The sequence below is a fragment of the Monodelphis domestica genome, chromosome 1 (assembly GCF_027887165.1).
Source record: "Monodelphis domestica isolate mMonDom1 chromosome 1, mMonDom1.pri, whole genome shotgun sequence".
NCBI lineage: Eukaryota > Metazoa > Chordata > Mammalia > Didelphimorphia > Didelphidae > Monodelphis > Monodelphis domestica.
Genome location: NC_077227.1, coordinates 195,179,082 through 195,197,847, shown reverse-complemented (window position 1 = coordinate 195,197,847; position 18,766 = coordinate 195,179,082). Strand labels below are relative to the sequence as shown.

At 33.3% G+C, this 18,766-nt stretch overlaps 1 protein-coding gene across 3 annotated transcripts in view; it reads left to right on the top strand.

Moving 5' to 3' along the window:
• DPH6 (diphthamine biosynthesis 6) overlaps positions 1–18,766 on the top strand; it is a 639,691-nt gene that overhangs the window by 11,696 nt on the left and 609,229 nt on the right. For all 3 annotated transcript variants that reach the window (XM_007480002.2, XM_007480003.2, XM_056810234.1), the window contains exon 3: positions 4,316–4,509. In XM_007480002.2, coding sequence (XP_007480064.1) covers positions 4,316–4,509 — 194 coding nt within the window. The remainder of the gene's footprint in view (positions 1–4,315; positions 4,510–18,766) is intronic.

Genomic DNA, 18,766 nt, shown 5'->3' with positions numbered 1-18,766 from the left:
TCTAGTACAATGTTAAATAATAGAGGTGATAATGGGCATCCTTGTTTCACTCCTGATCTTATTGGGAATGCATCTAGTTTATCCCCATTGCAGATGTTTGCTGATGGTTTTAGGTAAATACTGTTGTATTATTTTTTGGAAAGGCCCTTCTATTCCTATACTTTCTAAGTGTTTTTAATAGGAATGAATGTTTTATTTTGTCAAAGGCGTTTTTTGCATCTGTTCAGATAATCGTGATTTTTGTTGGTTTGCTTGTTGATATGACTATGTAGATGGTTTTCCTAATATTGAACCATCCTTGCATTCCTGGTATAAATTTCACAGGATCATAATGAATAACCCTCATGATGTCTTAACTGGAGTCTTTTTGCTACTTTCCTATTTGAGATTTTTGCATCTATGTTTATTAAGGAGATTGGTCTATACTTTGTTTCTCTGTTTTTGACCTGCCTGGCTTTGGAATCAGTACAATATTTGTGTCATAAAAAGAATTTGGTAGAACTCCCTCTTTGTTTATTATGTCAAATAGTTTGTATAATATTGCGATTAGTTGTTCTTTGAATGTTTGATAGAATTCACTTGTGAATCTGTCAAACCCTGGTGATTTTTTTCTTAGGAAGTTCTTTGATGGCTTGTTCAATTTCTTTTTCTGATATGGGGTTGTTTAGGTAGTCTATTTCTTTCTCTGTTAGTCTAGGCAATTTATATTTTTGTAAATATTCATCTTTACTATCTAGTTTGCCATATTTGTTGCCATACAATTGGGCAAAATAGTTTTCAATGATTGCCTTAATTTCTTCTTCATTGGAGGTGAGGTCACCCTTTTCATCTTGGATACTGTTAATTTGCTTTTCTTCTTTCCTTTTTTTTCTCATTAGATTGACCAATACTTTGTCAATTTGGTTGTTCAAAATACCGGCTTCTTGTCTTATTTATTAAATCAATAGTTTTTTCACTTTTGATTTTATTAATTTCTCCCTTAATTTTTAGTATCTCTAGTGTTTATCTGGGGATTTTTGATTTGTTTGCTTTGAAGTTTTTTGATTTGCATGTCCAATTCATTGACCTCTGCCCTCCCTAATTTGTTAATGTATGAACTCAAGGATATAAATTTCCCCCTGAGTACTGCTTTGGCTGCATCCCATAGATTTTGAAAGGATGTCTCATTATTGTCATTTTCTTCAATGAAATTATGAATTGTTTCTATAATTTGTTCTCTAACTGATTTTGGAGAATCATATTATTTAATTTCTAATTAATTTTTGATTTTCCTCTCCATGTACCCTTCTGATTATCATTTTTATTGCATTGTGATCTGAGGTTGCATTTATTATTTCTGCTTTTCTGCATTTGTTTGCCATATTTTTATGCCCTGTACATGGTCAATCTTTGTGAATGTACCATGTGCTGCTGAAAAGGTGTATTCCTTTTTGTCCCTATTTATTTTTCTCTATATATCTATTAACTCCAATTTTTCTAAGAATTCATTCACATCTCTTACCTCTTTCTTATTTATATTTTTATTTGATTTATCTAAATTTTATAGTGGTAATTTCAGGTCTCCCACGAGTATAGTTTTACTATCTATTTCCTCCTTCAACTCCACTAGTTTTTCCTTTAGACATTTTGATACTATACCATTTGGTGCATACATGTTGATTATCAATATTTCCTCATTGTCTATACTGCCTTTTATCTGGATGTAGTTACCTTCTCTATCCCTTTTAATCAGATCTATTTTTACTTTGGCTTTGTCAGATATAATTGCAACTCCTGCCTTCTTTCTATCAGTTGAGTCCCAATAGATTTTGCTCCAACCTTTAATTCTAATCTTGTGAGTGTCTATCCACCTCAAGTTTGTTTCTTGCACACCGCACATGGTAGGATTTTGATTTCTAATCCACTCTCCTATTTGTTTTCATTTTATGGGTGAGTTCATCCCATTCATGTTCAAAGTTATGATTGCCACTTGTGTATTCCCCAGCATTTTTATATCCTCTCCTAGTTCTGTCTTTTCTTCTTTTGCTATATCCTTTTAAACCAGTGGTTTGCTTTTAATCAGTCCCCCTAATCCCAGCCTTTAAATAAGCTTCCCTTTTTTCCCCCTCCCTTATTTTTTCAGGGTTTGTTAAGTTCCCTTCCCCTTCTCTTTCCCTCCTTTTTTGTATTCCCTGCCCTCTTATCCCCTTAGTTTTCCCTTCTTACTTTCCCTCTAGGGTAAGATCGAATTCAATACCCCAGTGGATCTAGATGATCTTCCCTCTCAGAATTGATTTCACTGAGAATAAGGTTTAAGTATTACCTATTAACATTCTCTTCCTCTCCTTCTTATAAGAGTATTCTTCCCCTCCCCTTCCCATGCGTATCTTTGTGTGCTAAAGATTATCCTATTTATTTTATTTCTTCAAGTATCTCTTGGTGACATCGATTCCCCCACTCCCTTTTTCTTTTCTTTTTTTTTGCATATCATCTTATAGCACTTATTACCCCAATCTCTTCCTGTGAATGATTCCTATAATTAGTATAATAATGAATATAATTTTTTAGAGTTACAAATAACATTTTTCCCATATAGTAATATAAATAATTTGATCCTATTGAAACCCTTAAAGAAGAAAACTTGAATTAAAAAACATTTTTCCCCTTTCCCACTCTTTCTTTTTTACCTTTTCATGTTTCTTTTGATCTTTGTGTTTGGATATCAAACTTTCCACTTAGTTCTGGTCTTTTCTTTACAAATACTTTGAAATCTTCTATTTTGTTGTATGCGCATATTTTCCCCTGGAAGTATAGTTTTGATATATAGGTGATCCTTGGTTGAAGATCCAATTCTCTTGCCTTTCTGAATATTATATTCCAAGCCTTGTGGTCCTTTAGTAGGGAAGCTGCCAGATCTTGTGTAAGCCTGATTGGTGCTCCTTGATATCTGACTTATTTCTTTTTGGCTTATTGTAAAATTTTCTCTTTAGCTTGGAAGCTCTTGAATTTGGCAATTACATTCCTGGGAGTTGTCTTTTGAGGATTTAGAGTAGATGGTGTTCTATGAAATCTTTCAATGTCTATTTTGCCCCCTTGTTGAAAAACATCAGGGCTGTTTTCTTGCATAATTTCTTGTAGTATGATGTCAAGATTTCTGTTTATTTCTGGGTTTTCAGGTAGACCAATGATTCTGAAATTTTCTCTTTGTGTTCTGTTTTCCTGATCTGTCATCTTTTCTTCTATTTTGTCAGCCTTTTGACTTTGCTTTATTAATTCTTGCTGTTCTGCAAAATCATTGACTTACAATTGCCTAATTCTGATCTTTAAGGACTGGTTTTCCTTTTTGGTTTGGTCTATCCTGCTTTTCATGGCTTCCAGCTGTTTCTCCAGTTGGCAGTTCTTGGCTTTAAACTGTTATTTTCTTTTTGAACTATTTCCCACTTTTCTTGCCAGCAGGCTTCCATTTTTTTCATAACCTCCAAATTAAGTTCTTCAAGAGCTTGTGGACAATTTCCTTTTTGGGGGGGAAGGTTTTGGTGCATTTATTTGTATTTCCTCTTCTATTTCCTTTGTAGCCTGGGTTTTTCCTCCTTAACAATTATCCAGGGTCAACCCCTCCTTCTTGTTTTTTTTTTTTTTTGTTGTTGGCAAGTTGTTGCTCCTGGGTACTGTTTGCCAGTACTGTGGTGGTTTTTCCTTCCCTTTCCAGTTAGAAATCTGAGTGAGATGGGCAGACTCTCTCTGTGTATGGAGCTAAGAAGCAAGGATTTTGGCTGAGGCCAGCTCTCAAGTCTCTGCATCTTCTGCTATTTTCTGCCCCCTCTCTGTGCTATCTCCCTGCCAGCGCCCATAGTCTGCGCTCCTCAGCCTGCTGGGCTCTCAGATCTAGCTGCTCTCAGGGGTAGGTCCTCGGTAGTCTCAGTCAGCTGCCAAGGACCCAGAGGTGCCCCTCACTCACTCTAGAGGTCCCCCTTGCTCACTCACTGATTCTTGCGAGTGCTGGTTCTGACTCTGTAGGTGGGGTGGGAGAGGGTGGATCAGCTCACATTTTGGTGGAAGCTTTTTCACCCCATTATGGTGTGGAAATACCCAAATCCCTCCTACTTTCAATGCTGCTCCCTACTGTAGAGTACTTTCGTTCGTATGAATTTGGTAGATTGAATTTGTAGATTGATATGTAAAATTTCATTTCATAATCTCAAGATATATAGAGCATTCTTTTTCAGTTTCATATTAGTCTATCATAATTAATGCTTCAGTATACCTTCATCCAATCTTCAAATCCAACTTCCTTTTGATTTTCTTTAACTGAGCATATTTGTTTTGTTTTCTACAGTGGGAACAGATGAACTGGATAGTTATATGTATCAGACAGTGGGACATCAGGCCATTGAACTATTTGCTGAAGCAATGGCTCTCCCATTATATCGTCAAACTATCAAAGGAACCAGTATGGAGACTGGACGAATATATACCAGATGTGAAGGTGATGAGGTTGAAGATCTCTATGAACTTTTGAAATATGTTAAGGTATGTTTTCTAATCAGTTTTACTGGTTATATATTATCAGCAGAAGCAGGGTAAAGTCATATATAGTCTAATATCTGCTGAAAAACAAAGAACATTTCACAAGGAATTTTATTTGCTTGGTGAATAAGGGAATCATTAAGACCTTTTTTATTATTTGTAGTATAGAAACATAACCTATGACTTTTCTCATTTGTCCTTCTGGCTTTTTAAAATTTAAATGGATTTTGTATGTAAGACTTTAAAGCCATAGTTTAGATTAAATTACTTGTTGATTATGTATAAATTTTTTGATAGCTATTGTTTTCTCATATTCCACCCCTGTTATTCACAAGAATTTAAGAGAAACTATCAGTCTTCACCAATAAGAAATGATCTTTCTATCCTGAGGCCTTGCATTAGTACTTTGTACCTGTTATTTACTTATCTTGTTCTGTTTTGTGTTACAATTATTTGTGAATAGTAAATATTTATTAAATGTTTGTTGAATTTTCATTTCCCTCCTAATAAAATGGAAACTTCACAAGTGTAGTAACTATCTTGCTTATCTTTGTATCTCCTCAGTTTCTAGTACATTGTAGGTGTTTAATAAATGTTGGGTTGGATGCATTGTTGCCATTTATCTTGCTCAGTGAAGATTCATAGAATGCTTAGATGTCAGGGTAAATAACCTTTTATCATCGCTGATATTAGTTGTCATTGACTGAAGTTAATGCTTTTCTTCTTTATCTGTAACTTTTTTTAGTTAGTAAAAACTGCAAGAAACATATTTTTAAGTATTTGCTGAATGCAGAAGAGTGAGAAAAGACTGAGGAGACAATAGTTTATGAACTAGTAGGGAGATAAGACAAGAGCAATAGCTATAATGTGCAATAATTCCTTAAGTTTATTATAAAACTAAAAGCTTTGTGAAATCTCAGGGAGAAAGTCTTTAATTCTTTCATTTTACATAAACAATACCTCATTACTTCATTACTTAGGGGAAATTTAGGCTATTGCCAATAATATTTAAGGCCTATCTCATGACCTTGTAGAAGGTAACTAGCATGTAGATTTGATAACTGTATGTTGAACTGAGCTGAATTGATAGTAAGCTATATCATAGAATCAGAGATTTTTCACTGGAAGGAACCTTAGAACTTATCTGGTCCAACTTCTATCATTTATCTATGAAAAATCTGAGTCCAAGAGATGTTAAATGACTTGCTTGAAGTCTATATTTTACTTGGCTCTTTAGTAACATTTCATGGGATGTTCTTGCTCCACAGAAACCTGTAACTTAGAAGCTATGGCCGGGGACTCATTGTCAGGAGAATTTTACAGGCCAACTCTGAAGAATTAATGAAACTTTACATATTCATTTTTATGTTACTGAATCAAAGCATAGTGGTCACTGAGGATTTGGTTTAAATAATAAATAAAAGAATCCTTTTAAAAATTATAGATAGAATTTTCTTTTTTAAGTTATTATAATACCAATATATTTTATTTACTTTTGTTTGAGAAAGAATAATAACTTTTACCATCATGATCATTATCAGGAAGCATTGCATTAACCTTCTTATTGCTTATTTGGCTTCTATCTCCATCTCCAAATCATCCTCCACATAGCTGCCTAAATAATCTTTTGAATTATAAATTCAACAATGTAACTTGTCTACTCAACAGACCTCAAAGAGTCCCTAATTCTAAGAAAAGGTACAAGACTTTTATTTTGACTTCAAAATCTCTTCTCAGTCTGGCTTCTTCTGTCTTTCTTCCTAGATTTATTGAATATCATTCCCCTTCATTTTCTCAACATGCCAGTCATATTGGCCTACTCACTGTCCCTCAAATTCAATATTCCATCTCCTAGTTTCCTTTCATTGTACAGGCTATCCCTAATACCCAAAATGTATTTCTTCCTTCTTAAAATCCCAAGATTCCTTAATGATTCAGTTTGTGTGCTATTTCCCATGGGAAATTTTTCTGATTCCTTTAGCTAGTGTTTTCTCTTTTCCTCAAATTACTTGTATGTATTAGTTTGGGGAAGCAATGGGGTTTGGTGCATTGATGATTGGATTTGAAATCAAACCTGGATTCAAGTCCTGCCTTTCTCCTATAGTAGCGACTTTTGATGCCTATGGGATAATACCTAATGTCAGTACCATAGATAGCTCTGTAAGACAGAGTACACACTAATTGGTATATACATTCTACATTGATCACTATCTGGATTCATTCAAAGTAATTCTTTTGTCATTTCTTTTCCTCTCTGTGTTCCCAAACAAATTCATGTCTCAGTTATTTGTTTGATGCTTCTTTGCTAAGATGACATTGGGAAAGCTCATATGGATGTTTTGCCTGAACAGCCTTTTGATTTCATTTTTGGATTTTAGTAGTTTCATGGGCTCCTCTTGGAGGTAAACCCCTTTTGCTTACATTAGAAAAAATCCAATCTTGTATACCTATCATTTCCCTTGTCTCTTATCTAGTGAAGGGATATTTATTTGTTTCAAATTATTTCAATGGATTATTGACCTGATTATTATGTGCTCTAAGGATATTTATCAATCCTCTTATTTTATCAATCCTCTTATTTTTTGGTGATTATCATCTTTTTTATAGCTGCCTTTGATTGGGCCTCTTATTTAGTTTGACTTATTGTATTTTCATTAGGATACTTTTCAAATATATTATGGTCTATTTCATAGATTTTTAAGTGTACATTAAAACTGGCATTACAGAGAGATTTATGCTTTAAATGAATTTTTCCTTTTAGTTTTGATGATGTCAGTAATTCCTAGCTTGTTTCTTGATATTTTTATGATCAGCATGTATGTTATTTTTGATGTTATTATTATTAGGATGTACTCAAGATTCTTTAGTCTTTAAAATGAAAGCATTGGGTGACTTTCAAGCTTCCTTTCAAATTTAAACCTATGCTCCCATCATCTCCTAATAAGGGCACTCAGCTGTCTTTGGAGGCAGGCCATTCTATTGCTGGATAGCTTTAAATGTTAGGAAGATTTTCCTTATGTGAAGCCAGTTCTGCTCTTATGCAACTTATTGCTCTTGCTCTTAGTTATTGCCTTCTAGGACCAAGTGAAACAAATCTCATGATGCCTTTTCCAGGTGATACCCTTTAAGTACTTGAAGATAGCTAATGGCGCATCTTTGCATCTTTTTTTGCTAAACATCCCAGGGTTTTCAAGTGATACTCATATGACATGATCTAGGGATGACCAGCAGTATCAAAGGCTGTATTAAGCTAAAGAAATATCATATAATTTAGAAGAGAGCTGAACTTTACTAATCATCTAGTTTCAATTCCTTCATTTTTCAAATGAGAAAACAGACAAAATGAGGTTAGGTGACTTTTCCAAGGTTCTACATCTAATAAGTAGTAAAGTCAAGATTCATACCCAATTTCTTTGATTACAAATAAAATATCCTCTACATTACACAGTTTGTGGTCTCTATCAAATTAACTTTAAATCCAGAGTTTTCATAATGTCCTTTTCATAGTACTGTGAAACTAGATATAACATTTTTAATATATATTTTTGATGTGTCCCAAATTAGATGTAATATCATTGATTACCTTGCTTAAAATTTTTACACTTCATCGTTTTAGAGAAAAGAGTTGCAGCATGCTGACAGTTTGAGCTTTGTGATAATAACAGCCTTCCAAGTCTAAAAAAGAATACATTACTGATCAATTTAATTAAAAATGGACAGATTCGTGGTAATTAAGGTGAAATTTCACTTTCGATACATGCTGCCTAATAAAATAGATGCTTTGCCATTATCTTTATAGTAACAGTCAGTTATGACATAAATTAATGCTAATGTTAAAATCTTGACAACTTCTGCTTTCGAAGTTCATACATGATAATTATAACTATAAGTTGAAAGAGATGTTATCAAGTTGTCCAGGACTAAATAGCTGCTTCTTTTCCTGTGTAGAAATATTAATTTTCCTATAGGATATTTTAGAGACATAAATATTAGAAATATATTGCTTTTATGGGAGACACTGTGTAATTAGGCTTTTACAGTTAAACCCATTTATGGAACTATGGTGCAAAAATTGCTACTGAGGTCTTACATATTCAAATGAATAATTGAGTAATTATAGAAAAAGAGTCTAGAAAAGCTATAATTCTTCTTAATCTTCATTTGTTCTAAGAAAAAAGATTGAATTGCAATTTTAATCCTTTAAATATTAAAAACATTTTGATTCATTTTCGTTATACATTTATTTGTAACAGATTGCAGTTTGTAACTTTAACATATATTTAAAATCTAACTCTTATTACTGTTACCTCTTTCTTTAAAAATTAGTATTAAGATTTCTTTTTTAGGAAATATGTCTGTTTTTAAGAACTTAAAACTCAATAAAAGAAGCTGAAGAATCCAAGGTGATCTCTTGTAGAGTTAGACATTTTGTCAATTATTTTGCCGTGGTTGTAGGAAATTAATGCTAAAAATTATGGTATTATAATTCTAATGAAATTCAGAAGAGTCAAGAAAACTGTAAAGAAGTCTTTAGGATGATTATTTAAAAAATAACCAATTTCCAAGGAACTATTTCCCCCAAGAGTTTATTAGTAATAAAATATCACAATTAAATTGTCATGTGGATTAATTTTGTTTATAGGTAACTTGTTGGTGCATGAAAATGATCTGTCTTTATAATTCTGTGCTTTTAAAAAAGTAATAGAGAGTAATCATTTGTAAATCATGTATCCTATTAGTTTTAATTTCTTTTTTTGGAAGAAAAGGCTATTTATCAATAAGAAATGGTAGGATGATATCTTATCCATACTATGATAGCCCTGTGTAAACAACTTAGTAACTTCCTCTTTTAATTCTAATTCCACCACGATCAATCTGTCATCACATTTTTGTTCCTCATTGAGAGTATAGCATAAGTAAAAAGCATTCATATCCTTATTCCCTCTCCCCTTGTGATAGGACTAAATGACTGAAGAGATTTCATTATGTTGTTCAAGTTAGACCAGTGAAATCCTAATGGTTTGCTTCTTGAATTAAATTTGTATTACTGTCTTTTTGTTGTTCACATTTCCTGGTATCCTTTCCTTCTTCTCCCAGGGAGCCCATATAATAAGAAAGTTTAAAAAAGGCAAGTTTAACAAAATAAACAACAGATCATCCAAGTTCAACGTTATGTCCAGTGCTTCATACCCATGGTCACTTACCCTTACAAAGAAAGGAGTATATAGTCTCATATCCTCTTTGGAGGCAAACTTGGTCATTAAAATCACATAGCCTTCAGTTTCAAATTTTATTGTTGTTCTTTCCATTTATATTGTGAAGTCATTTTGCATATTGTTTTCCTGGTTCTGCTTAAGTATCTTTGCTTCCGTTTATATGTCTTTTCATATTTTTCCTTATTTTTTCACATTACTCATTTCTTGTAAAGCAGTAATATTTCTATTATATTTATATACAATAATTTTATTTAGCTATTCTTCAGTTAAGAGACACCCTTGTTTCCCATTCTTTACTAATAAAAAAAAGTGTTGCTATAAATATTTTGGAATATATAAAAACCTTTCCTTTTATCAATCATATCTTTGAAGTCTATGCTAAACAAAATTGAATCTCAGGGTCAGAAATTACAGACATTTTAGTCACTTTCTTGGTATAATTCCAAATTTTTTAACAGAATGGTTGTACCAATTCATAGATCCATAACATTGCATCAATGTATCTGACTTTCCACAATCTCTTCAAAACAGACTATTCTCTACTTTTGCCATCATTATGAGTTTGCTGGCAAACCCATTAAAGAAACATATATTAAGTATTTACCATGTGCCAGGCAAAGTGCTCAGTGCTGAGGATACAAATATAAGCAAAACCAAAGGCAGTCCCTGCCTTCAAGATGCATACATTCTATTAAAGACTGAACACAAAAAGAAATAATAAAGTAAATGGGGAGAGAAAGAGAATAACAGCACCCATGCAGAGGCATAGTTTTGAAATCAAGAAAGTCAGAAGCAAGCCAATAGGAGAATGGAAGTTGGCTGGCCTGGGTCTTTTTTTGTAATGGAAGCTCTAAGAGAGACTCATGAATGAGAACAGAGAACTGGCTTTGGCAAATAGATGTTCCAGGGCAAGACCCCATTAGAGGTATGGTACTGAAGTTCTGAAAATCAGAAACATTTCTGGGAGGGAATGGTGGTTCCAAAGTGGATGAAAAATTATTTCCTCTTGATGGTGGCCAGCAGTACATTTGTCTTTTACAGATGAGTACAAAATATGTGAAGAAGGATTTGCTTTCCAGTGTAGTATATTTTTGATGACCTGGTGAAGATAGAAATTTGACCTTTCTGTTATTTTTTTCACTTATAGTCTTCTTATATCCTTTTCTCTTAAAAGCATCTGGGGTTTCATTGTTTTGAAATAAAATAGGGTATATTCTACCAGCTCTTTTATTGGATATTGGATTTAGGCATTATCTATTTGTCTCTAAGAAAACCAAAATAAAACATTAACACTAACTTTAAATTTATTTTAAGCAAAATAATTATAGAATATAAATAAATTAAGGACAATGACTTTGTAAGGTGGTGATAAAATTAGTTGTTAGTGGATATTTTCTAGTAGTTTATATATTTTTATGAACTTTGACTGCTGACCTGAGATGTTTGTTCTATAACTGCCCAAATGGGACCCGTACTTCTATATCCCACATCATGACTGGCTATTTGAATAATGTTTTTAAATTATATAATTATTTAAGATAATATAGTAAGAGGAGCCCTGGAATGGGAGTTAGGAGACTTAGATTCTACTGTTGGTTTTTCTACTAACTAGTAGTATAACCTTGGGCTGTACATTTAGCCTAGATAAATCATAGTTTCTTTTTTTATAAGTTGAGTGAGTTAAACTAAATGATCTTTTTGTAATATCCATTCCAGTTATCATATTTTATGTTTCCATTATTTATTCTTTTAAATATATATGCAAGTGCAGTTTGAGCTCTCTTGAAATATTGTTTATGTCAGCCCTTTTGCCAAGTGTCTCCTTCCTAACCCATGTTTCCCTAGACATGAGATTGGGAAAATCTGTTATCACCTCAAGAGAATTAAGGAGCCAGTAATCTAGTAAGTGATTGCCTTTTGATCCTACTTCTTTCCAGTGTCTCCTGCTTTAGTCATTTCTCTGTTTATATTAACTCCTTTCAAATAAAGGCTAAAAGAAAAAGGGAAAATGTGACAAATCATCAAAATAAACAGGAAAAAGGTAGATATTAGGTTTAAATGGCGACTAGAATATTTCTTTGTGATCTGTGGATTTTTGTTGTATTTTCTATTAGCTTATATATTCCAGAATTTATATCATATTTTATTTAAACTTATCTAATACAAGGAGATAAATGCTTGTTGAAGAAAAATATCATGTTAAAATCATTGTTAATTAATTATGCATGTTATCCCTCCGAGGCAAGAGCTTAAATGGGCATAGGCATCACAGTGACACATTTCAGGATAGGGTGTCCTATCATATTTGGCAGTGGTTAAATGAGCTATGATTGACTTTTCAGTTGCAGCATTATATCATAAACATCATGACTGGTCAAGATTCCAAATTATTTTCAATGTTTACATTGTAAAAGCTTGCTTTGGGGATGGGAAGGGGAGAGATTTAATTCTGTAACTCTGTTTTCCTTTCATAACTTGGAAAAATGCCATTGAGGATCTGATTTAGGGATAGGCAAACATGAAAGGTTCCTCGTGGAAAGAAGTCACAGGACAGTTCCAAGATTTGGCACTGGATCTCAGACTTGGCACTAAGTACCAGGCACTGAGCCCTATACAGATTGCTTCTGGCTCTCCAAAACTGCACAGCTTGTCTTCAGCCTTAGCGGTTCCCAAGATATTGGACATTAAACCTGGTCCCTTGGCACAAGAAATGCTTTTTTAGTATTGATCCTGGACTCAGAACAGGAAGAGTTGGACAGCAGAACAATGTAATTTTCAATCCCAGGTGCAGCTTCACTGAGGTTGTGTCAGCTCTGGGTGTTTTAGATGCTAGAATAAAATATGTATGATAAAACGGAATATGTAAGATCTGCCTGAAAATAAAGTGGCCCTGGATCATATAAACTAATTATGATGATTCTTAGATGTACCCAGTAAAATTATCCATAGATATCTGTGTCCCGGAGTCTTAAGAGACTAGGCTTCCTTACTCTGTCAAAACCATGTTTATATATAGCCAGTCTCCCCACTTTGTGTGCTCTCTCCATGATGTGAACCTACTTGTGCTCTAGAATGGAGACCTTCTATTGTTCTACTTTTATTTCTGACCTATCACATTTCTACTAATTTTCCAACTGATCTACTAAAGAAATAGGTCCTAGGAGAGCCTTTCTTTTGTACATTTCTTGATATTATGACCTCAAGTACATTTGAACTCATTACATTTTAAATGGCAAACTATTGATTGAATCTGACTGTTTTGTCTTATGTCTGTTGTCTTCCTTTTATGAATTTTGATTTTCCATCATGTTTTCTTCCAGTGGCATCTGTCTTCTCTGCTAAATTTCTTCTTACTTTACAATCTGTTACAAGCATTTCCTTAGAACTCACTCTTTCCTAAAAGTCCAACTTTCTGAATTGTGGTTTGCAAGATTCCCATATCTACCAGTCCACCCATTAATTTTTTCCTATTTCTTGGCCTACATCTTTTATGGATGTGTTCTTAGAATTTAATAATGACCATCAGTAGGATTACCATTTATGAATTTATTTTCTACACTGAATCCATTAACATGGTGCTTGATCCTAGAAAAGTCACTAATTTTTTTAAAAACAATTTTCTTTTAAAAAGCATTATTTTAAAAAAATTCTTAGAGCTTAAAGTACAAAAAAATCATATAGGACTTGTCATTTTGAAAGATTGATTAGTGAGGGTGAGGGACTTGATGACAGTGTCTAAAGCCAACTTTTTCCATCACCAGTCCTCAGATCAGGGCACTATGAACTCTTTATATAAAGAAGACTTACCGGGTAGTGGAGAGACACTCAGTCTGGACACTCTTCATTATATCCTCTTACATATTGAAAACAGAATTTACATGGTCCTGACTTTTTTTCATGCCTTTTAAAATTCAGGATAGATTTTATTTTTCAATATTTAGCTCATACCTTATATCTGCATCTTCTTATAGCCTATTCACATATCAAATATAGAAAAACATTTTTTTTTGTAAAAAGGTATTCTCACAAGGCAGTTTATTTTCTTATATCATGCATACTTAAGATTATCAGAAAGAAAATTCATTAAGTTAAAGAAGTGTATTAGGTAGCCAATTTTTTAACATTTAATTACCATCCTCTCCTTCCTTCTCCTTTCTATTACCCCTGCACCTCCCTTATCTTATTTTCCTACTACTTTTCTTTTGATTAAAATATGATTCTATTCCTGAATGAGTATGATTGTCATTTCCTCTCAGAGCCAGTTATGATGGAAGTAAGGTTTAAGCATTGCCCCTTACCACGTTCATTCTTGCTATCACTGTAATAGTTTTTCACACCTTGTTAGGTGAGACAATTTATCCCATTTCAACTTTCCCTTCCCTTTTCTCTCAGTGCAATCCTTTTTTATACCCCTTGATTTTTTTCACATATCAGATCATCCTAATCATCTTACTCCCACACCCTCTGTCTATGTTTATTCCTTCTAACTGCTCTAATACTGATAAAAATTTTAAGAATTACAAATATCATCTTTCCACATAGGAGTATATACAATTTGACCTTTTGAATCCCTTCAGTTTTCTCTTTCTTATTTACATTTTTATACTTCTCTTTGGTCTTGTGTTTAGACGTTGGATTTTCTGTTTAGATCTGGTCTTTTCATCAGCAATGCTTGGAAAACTTTTATTTTATTAAATGACCATTCCCCCTGCCCCCAAAATATAGTCAGTTTTGATGGATAGGTGATTCTGGATTATAAACCTAGGTCTTTTACCTTCCTGAATATTATATTCTAAGCCTTCTGATCCTATTATGTGGAAGCTGCTAAGTCCTGTGTAATCTTGATTGTAGCTCCATGATATTTGAATTCTTTGAGGGCATGAAGGTTCTTGACTTTAGCTATAATCTTCCTAGGAGTTTTCATTTGGGGATTTATTCCCAGGTGTGATCTGTGGATTTTTTTCAATTTCTATTTTACTCTTTTCTTCAAGAATATCTGGGCGGTTTTCTTTGATAATTTCTTGTATCATGATGTTCTTTTTCTTTTTTATCATGGCTTTCAGGTAGTCTAACAATTCTTAATTTTTTTCTTCTGGATCTATTTTTTCATTCCTTTGATTTTGTTTCATTGTTTCTTGTTGTCTGAGGAAGTTGTTGGCTTCTAGTTTCCCAATTCTAATTTTTAAGGAATGATTTACTTTTTATTTTCATTTGAATTAATTTATTTAGTCAATTTAGAACATTATTCCTTGGTTACAGTAATCACATTATTTCCCTCCCTCCACTCCACCAACCCTTCACGCAGCTGAAGTGCAGTTTCATTGGGTATTACTTGTGTCCTTGATCAGAACCTATTTCCATGTTGTTGATGTTTGCACTAAGATGTACACTTAGAATCTACATCCCCAACCATATCCCCTCGACCCATGTAATCAAGAAGTTGTTTTTCTTCCGTGTTACTACTTCCACAGTTTTTCCTCTGAATGTGGATAGTGGTTTTTCTCGTAGATTCCTCCAAGTTCTTCAGGATCACCGCAACACCACTAATGGAGAAGTCCATTACATTCAGTTGTACCACAGTGTATCAGTTTTTGTATATAATGTTTTCCTGGTTCTGCTCCTCCCAGTCTGCATCAATTGCTTTAGGTTGTTTCAGTTCCCATGGAATTCCTCCACTGTGTTATTCCTTTGAGCACAATAGTATTCCATCACCAACATTTACCACAAGTTGTTCAACCATTCCCCAATTGAAGGGCATATCCTCGTTTTCCATTTTCTTTTGCCACCACAAAGAGTGCAGCTATTAATATTCTTATACATGTCTTTTTCCTTATTATCTCTTTGGGGTACAAACCCAGCAGTGGTATGGCTGGATCAAAGGGCAGACGAGTCTTTTATTGCCCTTTGGGCATAGTTCCAAATTGCCCTCCAGAATGGTTAGATCAATTCACAACTTCTCCAGAAATGCACTTATGTCCCCACATTACCACATCCCCTCCTGCATTCATTACATTCCTTTGCTGTCATGTTAGCCAATCTGCTAAGTGTGAGGTGATACCTCAGAGTTCTTTTGATTTGCATCCCTCTGATTATAAGAGATTTAGAACACATTTTCATGTGCTTATTAATAGTTTTGATTTCTTTAACTGAAAATTGCCTATTCATGTCTCTTGCCCATTTATCAATTGGAGAATGCCTTGATTTTTTCTACAATTGGTTTAGCACTTTATACATTTGAGTATTAGACCTTTTTCAGAGGATTTTGTAATGAAGATTGTTTCCCAATTTGTTACTTCCCATCTAATTTTGGATGCATTAGTTTTGTTTGTACAAAAACTTTTAAATTTGATGTAATCAAAATTATTAATTTTATATTTTGTGATTTTTTTCTAGCTCTTGCTTGGTTTTAAATTCTTTCCTTTCCCAAAGATCTGAAGAGTATACTATTCTGTATTCACCTAATTTGCTTATGGTTTCCTTCTTTATATTCAGGTCATTCATCCATTCTGAGTTTATCTTGGTGTAGTGTGAGATGTTGATCAAAACCTAGTCTCTCCCATACTGCCTTCCAATTTTCCCAGCAGCTTTCATCAAATAGTGGTTTTTGGTCCCCAAAATTGAGATCCTTGGGCTTATCATAAACTGTTTTGCTGAAGGTCATTTACCCCAAGTTTATTCCAATGAACCTCCTTTCTGTCTCTTAGCCAGTACCAAAATGATTTGATGACCACTGCTTTATAGTATAGTTTGAGATCTGGGACTGCAAGTCCTCCTTCTTTTGAATTTTTTTTTTTCATGATTTCTCTGGATATCCTTGATATTTCGTTATTCCAAATGAACTTTGTTATTGTTTTTTCTAATTCAGTAAAAAATGTTTTTTGGTACTTCAATGGGTATGGCACTAAATAAGTAAATTAATTTGGGCAGGATGGTTATTTTTATTATGTTAGCTTGTCTTGCCCATGAGCAATCACTGTTTTTCCATTTGTTTAGATCTAGTTTTAATTGTGTGGAGAGTGTTTTGAAGTTGTGTTCATATAGTTCCTGTGTTTGTCTTGGCTGATAGATTCCTAAGTATTTTATATTGCCTACAGTGACTTTAAATGGAATTTCTCTTTCTAATTCTTGCAGGTGAGATGGGTTCGAAATATATAGAAATACTGATGACTTATGTGGGGTTTTTTTTGTATCCTGCAACTTTGCTTGTTGATTATTTTGACTAACGTTTTGTTTGATTCTCTAGGACTCTTTAAGTAGATCATCATATCATCTGCAAAGAGTGATGGCTTGGTCTCCTCATTGCCTATTTTAATACCTTCATTTTCTTTTTCTTCTCTAATTGCTACTGCTAGTGTTTCTAGTACAATGTTAAATAATAGAGGTGATAATGGGCATCCTTGTTTCACTTGTGATCTTATTGGGAAGACTTCTAGTTTATCCCCATTGCAGATGATGTTTGATGATGGTTTTAGACATATGCTATTTATTATTTTTAGGAAAGGCCCTTCTATTCCTATACTTTCTAGTGTTTTCAATAGGAATGGGTGTTGTATTTTGTCAAAGTCTTTTTCTGCATCTATTGAGATAATCATGTGATTTTTGTCTGTTTGCTTGTTGATAGGGTGTATTATGTGGATGGTTTTCCTAATATTGAACCATTCTTGCATTCCTTGTATGAATCCTACCTGGTCATAGTGAATAACCCTTGTGATGATTTGCTGCAGTCTTTCTGCTAGTTGTATCCTATTTAAGATTTTGCATCTATGTTCATTAAGGAGATTGGTCTGTAGTTTTCTTTGTCTGTTTTTGATCTGCCTGGCTTTGGCATCAGTACCATATTTGTGTCGTATAATGAATTTGGTAGAACTCCTTCTTTGCTTATTGTCAAATAATTTGTATAATATTGGGATTAGTTGTTCTTTCAGTGTTTGATAGAATTCATTTGTGAATCCATCTGGACCTGGGGATTTTTTCATAGGAAGTTCTTTGATGGCTTGTTCAATTTCTTTTTCTGATATGGGGTTGTTTAGTTAATCCTCTGTTAGTCTAGGCAAATTATATTTTTGTAAGTATTCATCCATATCACCCAGATTGCCATATTTGTTGACATATAATTGGGCATAATAGTTTTTAATGATTGCCTTAATTTCCTCTTCATTAGAGGTGAGGTCTCCCTTTTCATCTTGGATACTGTCAATTCGGTTTTCTTCTTTCCTTTTTTAAATTAGACTTGTCAGTACTTTGTCTATTTTATTTATTTTTTCAAAGTACCAGCTTCTAGTCTTATTAATTAAAGCAATAGTTTGTTGACTTTCAATTTCATTAATTTCTCCTTTGAGTTTTAGGATCTCAAATTTAGTCTTCATCTGAGGATTTTTAATTTGTTCACTTTCTAGTTTTTTAATTTTCATGCTCAATTCATTGACCTCTGCCCTCCCTAATTTGTTAATATATGAACTCAAAGTTATAAATTTTCCCCTGAGTACTGCTTTGGCTGCATACTATATATAGGTTTTGAAAGGATGCCTCATCATTGTCATTTTCTTCAATGAAATTATTACTTTTTTCTATGATTTGTTCTTTAACCGGTTTTGGAGACTCATATTGTTTAATTTCCAAATCAATTTTTGATTTATCTATCCATGTGCCTTTACTAATTATTATTTTTATTGCATTGCGATCTGTGAAGGTTGCATTTATTATTTCTGCTCTTTTGCACTTGTTTGCAATGTTTTTATGCCCTAATACATGGTCAATTTTTGTGAATGTACCATGTGCTGCTGAAAAGAAGGCATATCCCTTTTTGTCCGTATTTATTTTTCTCCACCTATCTACTAACTCTAATTTTTCTAAGATTTCATTCACTTCTCTTAACTCTTTCTTATTTATTTTTTGGTTTCATTTATCTAGTTCAGATAGAGGAAGGTTCAGGTCTTCCACTAGTATAGTTTTTCTATCTATTTCATTCTTGAGCTCCACTAGTTTCTCCTTTAGAAATTTGGATGCTATGCCATTTGGTGCATACATGTTGAGTACTGATATTT